The sequence below is a fragment of the Syngnathus acus genome, chromosome 2 (genome assembly GCF_901709675.1).
Source record: "Syngnathus acus chromosome 2, fSynAcu1.2, whole genome shotgun sequence".
Lineage (NCBI taxonomy): Eukaryota > Metazoa > Chordata > Actinopteri > Syngnathiformes > Syngnathidae > Syngnathus > Syngnathus acus.
The window spans coordinates 2,382,093-2,397,250 of NC_051088.1; the positions used below are offsets into that span (position 1 = coordinate 2,382,093).

At 42.9% G+C, this 15,158-nt stretch overlaps 1 protein-coding gene across 1 annotated transcript; it reads left to right on the forward strand.

Annotated features, from left to right (window-relative positions):
- The first annotated feature begins 1,217 nt into the window (after positions 1 to 1,217).
- snx21 (sorting nexin family member 21) lies at positions 1,218 to 6,041 on the forward strand. Its single transcript, XM_037243009.1, has 5 exons — positions 1,218 to 1,482; positions 1,548 to 1,675; positions 1,748 to 1,889; positions 1,975 to 2,140; positions 5,570 to 6,041. Exons 1-5 carry the CDS (start codon positions 1,218 to 1,220, stop codon positions 6,039 to 6,041), a joined length of 1,173 nt encoding a protein of 390 aa, XP_037098904.1.
- Positions 6,042 to 15,158: the final 9,117 nt, after the last annotated feature.

The following is a 15,158-nucleotide window of genomic DNA, read 5'->3' on the forward strand; positions in this document are numbered from 1 at the left end:
GACTAGATATATCAAATAAATGTAATATAAACAAGAATTTTAACAAACCATCCGTGTCACTCCAAATCTTTAAATCCACTGGAATATTCATTCTGTGTGTCAAAAAAACCCCAAAAAAACCCCAGCTGTCGCTTCCGGACCGACGTGCGCCGCTGACGTCAGCCTCGTCATCAGCCTCGTCATCAGCTGCGGCCCCAATTATTCCACAGATCTAGCATATAACTATATTGTAGCTTTACCAAAGTACCAGGCAAGACAAATCAAGAGCTCAACATATGAGCCAACACACGCAAGCGCCCTGGATCGCTCTCTTTAAAGTGATTTGTGGTTTAAAGTGAAAATAACAAAAGTGGTTTAAAGTGAAAATAACATGTGAAGTGATCAACTATACTAGTAAGTAAGTAATGTGTTAATGATCAAGTAAAAATTTGTGAAAAAATTCACATATAAGTCGCTCCTGAGTATAAGTCACCCCCCCACCCAAACTATGAAAAAAACGCGATTTATAGTCCGTAAAATAGGGTATATCCATTTGGTGTCAATATAAAGTCTCTGCCTCCTCTCTTTCTGAGGCGCTATTTAGATTATGATATGCAGAAAATATTGGTGAGCTAGCCTGGAGAGTTGGTAGAACTGCACCTTATTGATATTTTTGTGGACAAAATAGTACAATACCGAAATGGACATATTTGTCTTCCGTGCCTCTCAAAGAGGAATTAACCCCAAAATTTTCCTTACAATGTTGAGAGCACTCCTACTAGTCAAACAATTTAATTCTAATTTATATTGCGTCTGTGGAATAAGAGGTAAGCAGCTAAATTCGACCATTGTAGTGGGCGGCCATTTTGCCACTTGCTGGCGACTAAGAATGATATCACAGTTGCTCAGGGCTCAGGTAATGACCAATCACGGCTCAGCTTTAGAAAACTGGTGACTTAAAAAACGTTATTATTATTTCATTTGAACTCATAAGGAGTATTATTTATATAATAATAAAATAAAAGTAGTTATTTCAATCAAAAACACCTTAACAGGTCAAGTTACATTTTACCGTATGACTTCATACTGTATTTGATAGCAGCTTCTCAATCTTGCATTCCTTGAATTTGAGTTATTGCACATTCTCTGCAGGATATCAGAATAACCTCCAAAAGATGTTGTTTGGATGAAACAACTATCAGTGACATACAAAACTGTAATGTTATCCAGGTGGCACTATGGTGTCGCGGCTCCTGAGTCGTTTGAAGCGCTCACTCTTGAAAGATGGCGAGGTCCCGGGGCCTGAGCCGCTGGGGCGGATGGAGGATAGCTGCGAGGTGGAACTGGAAGAGGAAAATGAGTCCGTGGCAGAACGACTTATTGGCACGCTCTCTTTCGCCGGCAATGGAGCAGCGCAACATGGAGAGGAAGGGGAGGGGTCGGGCTTGGACAGTGACTTGGACTTCCTGGACAAGTCACTGGAAGATGGGCTTCGCAGCAGAGGTGAGGCAACATGACAGAATACCTCAGCAGAAGCACAACTGTTTTCTTTTCTTTTGTCTCCAAAGATGCCAGTCCTGTTTCTCCAGCCCCTTTCAACTTGCAAGGGACTAGGGCAGGAACTGGCCAGGCAGACATTTTGTTGTTTGAGGTGACAAATGCTACCGTGGTCCAAGACACGTCCTTGAAGTATGTGGTAAGTTGCAAGTTGAAAAGTGGAGTAAGCTCATTGACCTCGCACTGATGTCAGTGTCTAACCTTCTGCCAGCTTTACACCATCCACGTCATCCAGACACGTGACAGTGACAAGACACCGGCCGCCATCGCCCGTCGTTACTCCGATTTTCTGCGGCTGCACGCCACTCTGCTCCATCACCATGGAGACCAGATGGAGAGTGTGTGTTTCCCGCGTGAGCGCAAATTCCGCCAGGGATGTCTTTGTGGGTGGGGTGCTTTCTGGTTGGTTTTGTGACCGGTTTCCTTTTACTTCTGCAGGGAAGAAGCTGCGCAAGAACTTCACGGCCGAGACCATCGCCAGGCGAAGCCGGGCTTTTGAGCAGTACCTGACGCATCTGTGCTCCGTCCCAGCCCTCCGGGAACTGCCCTGTGTGCGCTGCTTCTTCTACCTGACAGACCTCCAGACTGGACAACTGCTTGTCAGGTTATTGCTCATTTCCTACTCCTCAAGGCGGAAAAGCTAAAAATAGCAAACATTAGGGCTGTCACTATTAAATATTTTTAGAATTGTTTATTCAATTGATCATTCCAATGAACTGTTTAGATGTCTGTTGTAGGATCAATTGGACATTTTTTGACAAAATAGGTTCCTTTATGACAGGACAGATATCATGGTTTTAGCAGTTCATTCAATAAAATAACTAAATGGAAAAATGTTTAGAATGACAAAAATGGCAAAGCAGTATTACAAAGTTAATAATACATTTGAGAGTACAGTGGAAGGAAATCTTTGTCCCGGTTCTCTAACAAAGCTTCGGAAACCCACCCGACTCACGCGGCTATTGTAAACAAAAATCGTACCGTATTTTTCGGACTAAAAGTCGCTCGGAGTACAAGTCGCATCAGCCATAAAATGCACAATAAAGAGGAAAAAAACATATAAAAGTCGCACCGGAGTTTAAGTCACATTTTGGGGGAAATTTATTTGAAAAAATCCAACACCAAGAACAGACATGAACCAGCAACAACAGGCTAAACCAGGGGTGGGCAAACCTTTTGACTCGCGGGCCGAACTGGGTTCTAAATTTGGACCGGAGGGCCGAACCAGGAGCAGATGGACGTAGTGTTTGTGTGAAGTAATATAAGCGACCTGTAAAGGTCATTGCATAAAAGATTTTGGCCTTTAGTAGGTAGTAAAGCATGGATATTCCAAACAAGTTTTTTGAAAACAAATGCATTTATTAACAGCATTAAAAAAAAAAAAATCACTAAAAAACTGCTATCAGTGATTCTCATAAAATACGACACTGTTATTATGAATAACAGTCTCCATCACTTCAGTGCCTGCAGGTCAGATTAATGAAAGATGTTTATCTTATGAGATCACATCAAACGGCAAACATTCTGACCAAATATATCATCTTGAAGAATCGGTGAAAGCATACATCCAAATAAAGTAATCAAAACGGCAACACGGTGAGGGGTATCTGAAAATCAGAGCAGAGTTTTAACTCACAAACACCTGGTAACAGAGGTGAGGAAACGGGAAACACTTCCTTAAAGTAAGCCTTAAGAACTTTACAGGTTAAGATTAGTCGCAAACAGGTGGTGCATCAATGTCCTTGAGCATCCTGCATTGTTTGAAAATGAGAATGGTCGCTAGTTTCAATCCCTGCTATGTGTACAAATCATATTCAAAATGCATTTTTTTACAACAAACTTGAGAGCCTCCCCTTCATTTTCAGTGGGAACAGTGTTGTTGGTCTCCCTTTTTTGCTAGTGCGTCATAGTCTGGAGTAAAATTTGTTGTGGCAATTCTTAGGAGAGATCCGAGGTGTTGGTCCGTTTACTTCGATCTGTGACGGGTTGATGTTGATGTGGCTGAACGTCACGTCGCGTACGTCGAGCCAAATTGGCCACTCTTTTTTAAACACTCGGCACTGTGTCCACCTTGCTTTTCCTTGGACGACTCATTTTAATAGAAGGATTCCAGGGGAAGGTTTGTGGGTGGCTTTAGCGTAAAACTGTATCTGAAAGCTCAGCGCGCGAATTACAAGAATGCTGTCGTCACAGCCCACGCTCTAAATTCGGGACTGATACAAATAGAGCGCGAGTGCGCCATGTCCGTACTACTGAGTACGTACACGCACTTGTGAGTGTGCACCGAGCTTTCTGACACGGCTTCCGGTAGTAAATGCGCAGGCGAGCGGTTCCCCATCTACTGGGGAAACGCAGTCATTGCAGGCAAAATGACCAAAAAAAATGTTTAATAATACAATTTGTTCAGGGTTGGCGGGCCGGATTAAACGGTCCCGTGGGCCGGATGTGGATGTTTGCCCACCCCTGGGCTAAACGATACGGTATGCTAACGTGACATAAACACAAACGAGGAGCTAAGAACGGGCCTGATGTAACATGAACAGTTATTCAAATAACTATAACATAAATAACACCATTTGATAAACCATCTGTGTCACTCCAAATAATTAAATCCGTCGATCGAATTCATTGTCCTTTCTGTAAACAACGCCGCGTGTGCGGCGCGCCGCTGACGTCGGACTCGTCATCAGTTACAAGTTCAAATTATTCCACAAGCCCAGATAACAATATATAAACTATGTATCAAATAACAATAATATAAACAACAATTTTATCGAACCATCCGTGTCACTCCAAATCATTAAATCCATCGGAATCTTCGTCTTGTCACTTAAAAAAAAAAAAAACACAGCTGTTGACGCCGGAACTACATGTGCCGCTGACGTCAGACTAGATATATCAAATAAATGTAATATAAACAACAATTTTAACAAACCATCCGTGTTACTCCAAATCATTAAATCCATCGGAATATTCATCCTGTGTCAATAAAAAAAAAAAACACACAGCTGTTGACGCCGGAACTACGTGCGTCGCTGACGTCAGACTAGATACTATATCAAATAAATGTAATATAAACAATAATTTTAACGAACCATCCGTGTCACTCCAAATCATTAAATCCATCGGAATATCCATCCTCTGTCAATAAAAAAACAAAAAAAAACAGCTGTTGACTCCGGACCTACGTGCGCCGCTGACGTCAGCCTCGTCGTCAGCCTCGTCGTCAGCCTCGTCGTCAGCCTCGTCGTAAGTTGCGGCTCCAATCATTCCACAGATCTACGTATATAACTATATTGTAGCGTTACCAAAGTACCAGGCAAGACGTGGGTTTGGTAAATCACTAGATCTCCGGAAGTCAGTGAATGGAACTCATTGTCAGTGAGGCTCCAATTATTCCACAGCCATAGTGCGCCCTCATGCGGTTTAAAGTGAAAATAACATGTGAAGTGATCAACTATACTAGTAAGTAAGTAATGTGTTAATGATTAAGTAAAAAATTGTGAATAATTTCACATATCAGTCGCTCCTGAGTATAAGTCGCCCCCCCCACCCAAACTATTAAAAAAAACGTGACTTATAGTCCGAAAAATACGGTAGTTCGTTCCACCTGCCACTAGTTGGTCTTGGTTGACGTCGTTTGGCAGATTGTTGACCACAGTAAGGCGCATTGTATGAGAGAATAAACATGGCTCCTAAGAAAGATGCAGTAGAAAAGAAGAAGAGGAAAGTGGTGAGGACAACAACACATCTGAAAAAGCTGATCATAAAAAAGTAGGAAAGAGGCGTTCGTTTATGTGACGGACTTGGCATCAGAATACAAGGTGCCAGGATCGACCATAAGTTCTTTTTTGATGAACAGAGAAGCGATAAAAACTGACAGTGTTGCTAAGGGGGTTTTACGAGGGGTTACACAATTTGAAATGACATACAAATTAGATGGAACAAGTGTCACTCTGTAGACTTAAGGTCATTCAATGAAATAAGTTCTGTTGGATTAAATGTTTTAATGACAACATTGTTTTGTGTCCAGTGTCGACCGCTACCAGGACGCTCTGGGACCGTTGCTCAATGCCAAGAGGCTGCAAGACAAATTGGGTAGTCCTCCAGATCCCCTTCATTGGCTCTTCACTCTTGTGGGGCTGTGCTGCTGCTTCCAAGAAGTGGAGCAGCTGGAAGAAGCCCGGGATCAATGTGAACATGCCCTCCGTGTCCTGATCCCCCCAGAGAGGACAAACGTGGACAGGCCACACCCAGTGCTGATGTCATTGTTACAGGCCGCGGTGCGCCTGTCGTGGCAGATGGGACAAGATAAGCGGCGATGGGAACAGCTTCTCCATAAGCTTGATGATCAGGGGGCAGGGCTGAACAGTCAACCAACCATCAAGGAATTTCTGGTCAAATGTAATCTGCAAGACAGCCAAAAGGATGCATTTTATGTCAACATAAAATCCCATCATTTTAAAACAGGATATTCTCAATATTCCAGTGACAAAATTATTTGATACAGATGACACTAATACAGAGCAAGTGCTCTTATTGTGGTGGCTGCTCAGTCAATAGCAGTGGTCCCTAACCTCAGCGTGTGAACTGGTACCGGGCTGTGGGTTCTACACCGAATTACTCCCTGGGTGAGACGACTTCCAAGCGCCCCCCCTCTAAAAACACATTTTGTTTTGCACGGATGTTTATTTAACAGTATTAGGGAAAGAGAAACTTGCATTTCTCAAGGGCACACTTCCTGATATTTCACTATTGCAATTACAACAGGAAACACTTTTTAAAATGCACAATGAAGACAAAGGGACATTTCTGAATACAACATAAATTGGCAAATGGATATAAAAAAAAGTGTAGCAAGAGAAAACCAATAATTTAAAATATTAATAATACTCAAAATATACAAACCGGATTCGGTTGAAGTTGGGAAATTGTGTAAAATGTAAATAAAAACAAAATACAATGATTTGAAAATTCTTTTCAACCTATATTCAATTGAATACACTACAAAGACAACATATTTAATGCTCTAACTCATAAAGTTTATTTCATTTTTCAAATAATAATTAACTTAGAATTTCATGGCTGCAACACGTGCAGTAAAAGTTGGGAAAGGGCATGTTTACCACTTCGTTACATCACCTTTCCTTTAATAACTTAATAACGCGCAAACGTTTTGGAAGAGAGGAGACTAATTCTCTTAGCTTCTCATGTGGAATTCTTTCCCATTCTTGCTTGATGAACCGCTTCAGTTGTTCAACAGTCCGGGGTCTTCCCTGTTGTATTTTACGCTTCATAATGCGCCACACATTTTCAATGGGAGACAGGTCTGGACTGCAAGTGGGCCAGGGGAGAACCTGGACTCTTTTACTTCGAAGCCACGCTGTTGTAACCACGTGCAGAATGTGGCTTGGCATTATCTTGCTGAAATAAGCAGCGGCATCCATGAAAAAGACATCGCTTGGATGGCAGCATATGTTGCTCCAAAATCTGTATGTACTTCTCAGCATTTATGTTGCCTTCACAGAAATGTAAGTCACCCATGCCATGGGAACTAATGAATCCCCATACCATCACAGATGCTGATGGTCCGCTTCCTCTTTGGTCCGGAGGACACGACGTCCAGTGTTTCCAAAGACAATTTCAAAAGTGGACTCATCAGACCACAAAACACTTTTCCATTGTGCATCAGTCCATTTTACATGAGCTCAGGCCCAGAGAACCCGGCGCCGTTTCTGGATGTTGTTCATAAACGGCTTTTGCTTTGCATGGTAGAGTTTTAACCCGCACTTACTGATGTAGTGACGAACTGTATTTACTGACAGTGTTTTTCTAAAGTTTTCCTGAGCCCATTTGGTGATATCCTTTACACACTCATGTCGGTTTTTAAGGCAGATCGAAGGTCACGGTCATTCAGTCTTGGTTTCCGGACGTGGCGCTTACGTGCAGTGATTTCACCAGATTCTCTGAACCTTTTGATGATATTATGGACCGTAGATGTTGAAATCCCTAAATTCCTTGCAATTTTGCTTTGAGAAATGTTGATCTTAAACTGTTCAGCTATTTTCTCACGCAGTTGTGGACTAAGTGGTGAACCTCGCCCCATCCTTGTTTGTGAATGACTGAGCATGTTTGGGGAGGTTCCTTTTATACCCAATCATGGTACCCACTTGTTCCCAATTAGCCTGATCACATGTGGGATGTTCCAAATAACTTCTTCAACTTGTCGATAACAGGACAAGAAGTCAGAGTTGGAATTCTTTTGACCCACCACCAGGCTCTAAACATGCCTGAAAACTCATGAAACTTTGAAAACCCAACAGGCCTGGCAACAGCATCAATATTCTGTTGAGTTATTGTGAGATTTTAAAAAATGGCTCATTAGCTCCCAAGATCTAACAATCTTTGGAGGTATCTGAAACAGACCAAGACCTACAAAAACGGCTCATGGGGCCATTTGCTAAATGTAACTATCACGTCTCGTCTCCGCTTCTTGCCGTTTCCGCGTTTCCTCGTGTGTCAGTGTTAGTTGTCATGGTTTCTGTTCGCGTCTCTGTGCACTCGTCCCTCCTCACCTGTGTCTACCCGTAATCAGGGTAATCACAGTCGGGCAGTTGACTCATTACCTGTCTTGTATTTAAGTCTTGTCTGCGTGTCACTCCCTGTTGGATTGTTCTGTTAGTCTGTCCCTCTGTTATTCTGTTAAGCCTCCGTTAGTCTGTCTCTTTTAGCCCGTCCATCTCTGTTAGCCCATCCTGTTTGCGCTTGCCGGTTAGTCCTACCATGCTCTCCTGCTTGTTTGTTCCCCTCATCCTGTCCGCCACCACCCTTTCCCTCAATAAACCCTGGTCCAAACTGCATTTGGTCGCCCTGCTCCATTCCGCACGTGACAGTAACATTGTAAATGTAACACTTTTAAATTTCTTTTAATTTGGCCCCATTTTTGGCATAGTTTCCGATTGTCTAGCGAGGCCATGAAGGCAGCGGGGGGGGGAGACGGGAAGAGCGATCCAGGGCGCTTGCTTCAAGCACACACTCATATGTTGAGCTCTTGTTTTGTGAAATAAAGAGCCGGTTACCAAACCCACGTCTTGCCTGGTACTTTGGTAACGCTACAATATAGTTATAGAGTATAACTATATTGTACTCCCCGGGAGTCCCAGCCGCGATCGGCGGGATACGGGGAGTCGCGCCGCAATCGGCGGTATTCGGGGAGTCCACGCCGCAATCAGCGGCATTCGGGGAGTTCGCACCGCAATCGGCGGCATTCGGGGAGTCCGCGCCACGATCGACGGCATTCTGGGAGTCCGCGCTGCAATCAGTGGAATTCTGGGAGTCCGCGCCGCAATCGGCAGCATTCAAGGAGGCCCCGCCGCAATCGGTGGCATACGGGGTTTCCCAGCCGCAATCAACAGCATGCGGGGAGTCGGCGTCGCCATCGACGGCAATGTAGGAGTCCCAACCGCAATTGGTAGCATTGGGGGAGTCCGCGCCGCAATCGGCAGCATTCGGGGAGTCCGCGCCGAAATCGGCGTTATTTGGGGGGTCCGCGCCGCGATCGACGGCATTCTGGGAGTCCGCGCTGCAATCAGTGGAATTCTGGGAGTCCGCGCCGCAATCGGCAGCATTCAAGGAGGCCCCGCCGCAATCGGTGGCATACGGGGTTTCCCAGCCGCAATCAACAGCATGCGGGGAGTCGGCGTCGCAATCGACGGCAATGTAGGAGTCCCAACCGAAATTGGTAGCATTGGGGGAGTCCGCGCCGCAATCGGCGGCATTCGGGGAGTCCGCGCCGAAATCGGCGTTATTTGGGGGGTCCGCGCCGCAATCGGCGGCATTCGGGGAGTCCGCGCCGCAATCGGCAGCAAACGGAGAGTCCCTGCTGCAATCGGCGGCACACAGGGAGTCCCAGCCGCAATCGCAATCGGCGGCATTCGGGGAGTCCGCGTGCAATCGGATTCATTCGGGGAGTTCGCGCCGCAATCGACGGCATACGGGGAGTCCCAGCCGCAATCGACGGCATACGGGGAGTCCCAGCCGCAATCGGCAGCATTCGGGGAGTCCCCGCCGCAATCGGTGGCATACGAGGAGTCCCAGCCGCAATCGGCGGCATACGGGGAGTGACTATTATATATATGTGCGTAGATCTGTGGAGTAATTGGAGCCGCAACTGACGACGAGGCTGACGTCAGCGGCACACGTAGTTCCGGAGTCAACAGCTGTGTGTTTTTTTTTTTTAAGCGACACGGAAGATGAAGATTCCGATGGATTTAATGATTTGGAGTGACGTGGATGGTTCGATAAAATTGTTGTTTATGTTACATTTACTTTTTCCATGTATAATGCGCCCCCATGTATAATACGCACCCTAAAATGGCATGTCGATGCTGGAAAAAAGCCTGTACCCATGTATAATACGCACCCAAATTTTGACTCCTACTTAAGTCCGTAAACGTAAAATTATTTCAGACAAAAGATCATCTTTGGGAACAACCGGATGTTATTCTGCCGGTCAGTATCACTGCGCATGCGCTAGCAAACTCGATAGCGCAGAAATGTTTCGGATTTGTGTAGGGTACATTGTGACAGCAAACGAGCAGGTGATCGAGCAAGCGTCTGATACGAGAGCATTGTGTTCGTATGGAGCGTGTTTGAAGTGAACAGCAGAGACGAAAGGAACAAGGCAAAGTGTTGTGAAATAAAATATTACCTGTAATACGCATTTAGGTTTAGAACTGAACTCTCGCTCTTTAGTATATAGCTGACGTGTCTTGCGCATCCGTTCTGCGCATCTGTAATGGCGGCCTCCGTATGATATCCGGTTGGCGATGGAGATTAAAAAAAAAAAACAATATTTGACAATAACACACCATCAAGGATTGCACCATCGCATCAAACGATGTGTCGTCAATTATGAATTTTACTGACTAAGTGTGTTGGGCAGGATGGCTGAATGCGATGCGCGATTGACAACAAACAAGAAGAAAGGTGATTTCAAGTTTTATTTCGAGGGAGATTTTCTTAAAAAGAAAAAAGAATTGTACCCATGTATAATGCGCACCCCAGATTTTAGGACAATAAATTAGTTAAATTTTGCGCATTATACATGCAAAAAACCGGTATTTGATATATCTAGTCTGACGTCAGCGGCACACGTAGTTCCGGAGTCAACAGCTGTGTTTTTTTGTTCTTTATTAAGTGACACGGAAGACGAAGATTCCGATGGATTTATTGATTTGGAGTGACACGGATGGTTCAATAAAATTGTTGTTTATATTATTATTTGATATATAGTTTATATATATTGTTATATGGGCCTGTGGAATAATTTGAACTGCAACTGACGACAACGAGTCCAACGTCAGTGGCGCGCCGCACTCACGGCGTTGTTTACAGAAAGGACGAAGGATTCGATCAATGGATTTGTTGATTTGGAGTGACACAGACGGTTTGATAAACGTGTTATTTATGTTATAGTTATTTGAATAACTGTTAATGTTACGTCAGGCCCGTTCTCAGCTCCTCGTTTGTGTTTGTCACGTTAGCATACCGTATCGTTTAGCCTGTTGTTGCTGGTTCATATCTGTTCTTGGTGTTGGATTTTGTCAAATAAATTTCCCCCAAAATGCGACTTATACGCTGGTGCGACTTATATACGTTTTTTTTCCCCTTATTGTGCATTTTATGGCTGATGCGACTTGTACTCCGGAGCGAATTTTAGTCTGAAAAATACGGTATGTCTGATAAACGAATGAGGTATTGCGGTTTTCAAATATACAATATCATGCAAAAAAGAGACAAAAACAACAGTGGTTCTTATGTCAGCAACATTCTAATTTCCTGTATAGTGGAGGAAGAGGGCCAAGATTTGGCCTAATATGTATACAAAAAAAAAAAAAAGACTCCTAGCACAGGGTCCAGCCACCCGCGAGACTTGTGAGAAGTGGTTCGGAAGATGGATGGATGGATGGATGGATGGATAGATGGATTGGTTTGGGTGGATGAATGGATGGGTTGGTTTGGGTGGATGGATGGATGGATGGATGGATGGATGGATGGATGGATGGATGGATGGATGGATGAGGATATAGTTATTTTATTTTCAATCTGTAGGGGAGAGTGGGGTAAGTAGTGCCAATTTCTACTTAAAGTGCCCTTAAAGCAAGGGGATAACAGTAATGCCTCCAACTAAGATATCTACATATAGTTTAGGATGTTGTGCATCCCTGGGAACAATTACTTTGGATCTTAAACAAACTGTTTGAGAAATACAGCTTTAGAAAAAAAAAGTGGTTTTGTGGCACAACTTGCCCCAGGTATGGGGTAAGTTGTGCCATTAGAGAAAATACACTAGGGTAAATTGTGCCATTGATAATTGAAGTAAAACAGATCATTTTAATCTCACAAATGATAATGCTATATAAAAACAAGACAAATTCAATACAAATTACTTGTTTAACTTTTATTTAAAGTTTTAGCAACATCAAAGGCCACTTTTCTATAACAAGGCCTATAGTCACATGAACACCTAATTGAGTCTTGGAAATATGAACTTCTGCTCCTTTCTGGCAGTACCACCTAGTTTTGTGGTGTGGTGTGAACACATAGGCTACTCAGAACAAAATTAAAATTCCAAAATGAGCACCAAATCATCTGCAGCTGAATTTCTTCCCAGATTCGGCCTACTACTGAACATCCCACGTGTCAATGCTGCAGGGGAATGCAAATTTATGCTCCCTTCTGGTTGTGCCACCAAGTTTTTGTGGTGTGGGTAATTTCTTGAGCACATCACCTCTAGGGATGACTCCTTCATCATTCTCTCTAAATGTGAAAATGGACTTACCATCAAGAGACATCTCAGAACTTTGCTTCAGAAACTTTGCACTAATCTCGTCACCTTCAACATTCTCCACCAATCCAACACAGTTCTAGGATTTGGATTTTTTACCCGCAAACCTCACAATGACAAAGTCACCAGCAGACAGATTCTTGTCACCATCATCATCATCACTCTGGACACCTGAACTGTCATATTCAGTGACATCACTCAGTGGAAGCGGAAGATCACTCTCTCCTGAGCTACTGGGGAGCACCTTCTTTTTGGATTTGTTTTGCTTTGACCTTTCCAGGCTCCCCTTCTTATTCCCACTCCTTTTCTTCTTTTCAGCCTGTTTCTTTTTTCTGCTGTGCATCTTCTCTAGGCCATCTTCTGCCTCATCATTGGTGGTGGAGTTTTCTTCTGAGCTACTGTACACGGTCATTTTCTTCTTGGTTTTGTTTTTATTTGCAGCTTTCATAGCCCTTCTCTCTTTCATTCTTTTTCTTTTCCTGTTCAGCCTTTTTATCTTTATCTTCTGCCAGTGGCACAACTTACCCCAGGCCCTTTGGCACAAATTAGACCCACCATTTTGAAAAACAAATGCATCCCCTTGCTGTTTTGAGCAAGCATCATGCTAATCGTATGGACTCATGCTGTAGCTTACTAAAGCACTAAAACATGTGTGAACTGTTTTCAAAGTTGTTTATAATTGTTCAAACACAGCAATAAAAAACCCTTAATCATAGAAATTTTACTTTTGAGGGTAAAAAAATTTTTTTGAACTTAAATGTGCTTACCTCTCAAGCCATGTGTCTCCCTTCTCTGCAGGATGAGTGAAATGGATGCCCTTACAAAAATAGGTGGTCACATGACCAACTTCTTCTATGGTTTTCTGGAAAACAGGGGTGGAACTACTTGCCCCTTGGCACAAATTACCCCACTCTCCCATATTGTTTTTCATAATTATAGCTGGATGGATGGATGGTTAGATGGAGATATAGTTCTTTTATTTCAATCTGTATTGTTTTTTATAATTATAGCTGGATGGATGGATAGAGAGAGAGAGCGAGATGTCAATACCGTATTTGTTTTTATTTTCATTTATTATTTAGGTAATTGTTATTTGGGCAATTTGGTCAGTGGTCACAATAGCACACATTCAGGCCTCGACTGACTGGTATTAGAGTGTAGTTTTGCCCCCGTGTCAGTAGGAGGAACAGTTGCGGTGTAACAAAGAAGTTCCTCGGCCTCACGTCAAAGATTGTCTATTTTTATGAAGAAGACATTGACGTTTGTTTATTTAATGGCTATTTTGTTCAGTGTTGTTCAATGATTGGTTCTGCAGTGGTGGGGTTTCATCCTTCCAAAGGGTCATTATTTGAATATATATTTTAAAAATTACTTTTCATTTTCAGTATTCATCTTGCCTTTTCATCATATGATCCAATTGTAAAAAGCAGTGCTTCTCAATTGGGGATGCGCGTACAACTTGGGGTATTGGACGGAAGACACTCCTGGAGGTATGTAAGATTTTTAAATACGTATATTGACAAAGTAACATACATGCAAATATGTTTTAAAAACACCTTAATTATGTAAATCTTTCAGGAAAAATCCAAGTTCATGAATTTTATATTCACTAGGCTACTCAATTTCATTATCCTAAAAACCCTGCCAAACTGTCATAATAATGCTACCACACTTGTCAATCATTTGAAAATCATTTAAAAGTAAGTAAATTATTTCTTTTACAGCACTTTATTATGATCCCAAAGCAGATAACATTGTTGATAATATTTTTATGTGCACAGTTCCAAAGGTTAATAAACCAGACAATGATGGTACAAGACTCTGATGTTCTTTTTTTTTTTTTTTTGTTCTCATCCCTAATTGCTTTGCGCTGATTAGAGGGCACTTGGTTCAAAACCATTATTTCACACAAATATCCATCCAATATCTCCATCACTGAAAAATGGTTGAGAATCACTGGTATAAAGCATTTTATTAATTCAAAATGCCAATGAGTAGGGCTGAGCATATAACAGTTACCAACCTGGTGCCCGCGGGAGCCAAGAAGCCACAAAGCATCACATGTCAGCTCAGTGGCCTAGTGGTAGAGTGTCCGCCCTGAGACTGGAAGGTTGTGGGTTCAAACCCCGGCCGGGTCATACCAAAGACTATAAAAATGGGACCCATTGCCTCCCTGCTTGGCACTCAGCATTAAGGGTTGGAATTGGGGGGTTAGATCACCAACTGATTCCCGAGCGCGGCACCGCTGCTGCTCACTGCTCCCCTCTCCCCCAGGGGATGGATTAAAATCACATGGGGATGGGTTAAATGCAGAGGACAAATTTCACCACACCCAGGTGTGTGTGTGACGATCATTGGGACTTTAATCTTTAATCTTAATCTTAATCTTAATGTCCTAAACATACTGTACTTGACTAATGATGGGACATTTATGATTTTCAAGGAATGTTGTACAAGTGATCACTTGAAATTGTGAACAATGGATGGATGGATGGCAGAGATTCATAAAAATAATGTCGTCTAATGATATTTATGTGTTGCTTAGTTATTGTGAAGTCATTAACTTTATCATTGTCTTGTCATAAATGTACATATATCATTAAATATGTATTATAGTGATGGTGAAGCCACACACTTCCCAGGGTGCATGTAAATAGTTGTATACAGTTAAATGTTGCTCTTTACAGTATTTGCTTTGTCAAAAGTGTGACGTCTTTGAGATGGAAGGGAAAAGGAACAGCGATTCAAGGAAGCAAAGGAAGGGAGCAGGTAA

Excerpts from the sequence above, each read along its gene's own strand:
- snx21 (XM_037243009.1), top strand. The coding sequence starts at position 1,218 with ATGGTGTCGCGGCTCCTGAGTCGTTTGAAGCGCTCACTCTTGAAAGAT. Across the intron at positions 1,483-1,547 it reads AGATGGGCTTCGCAGCAGAG|ATGCCAGTCCTGTTTCTCCA; the intron begins GTGAGGCAACAT and ends TTGTCTCCAAAG. Across the intron at positions 1,890-1,974 it reads GGAGAGTGTGTGTTTCCCGC|GGAAGAAGCTGCGCAAGAAC; the intron begins GTGAGCGCAAAT and ends TTACTTCTGCAG.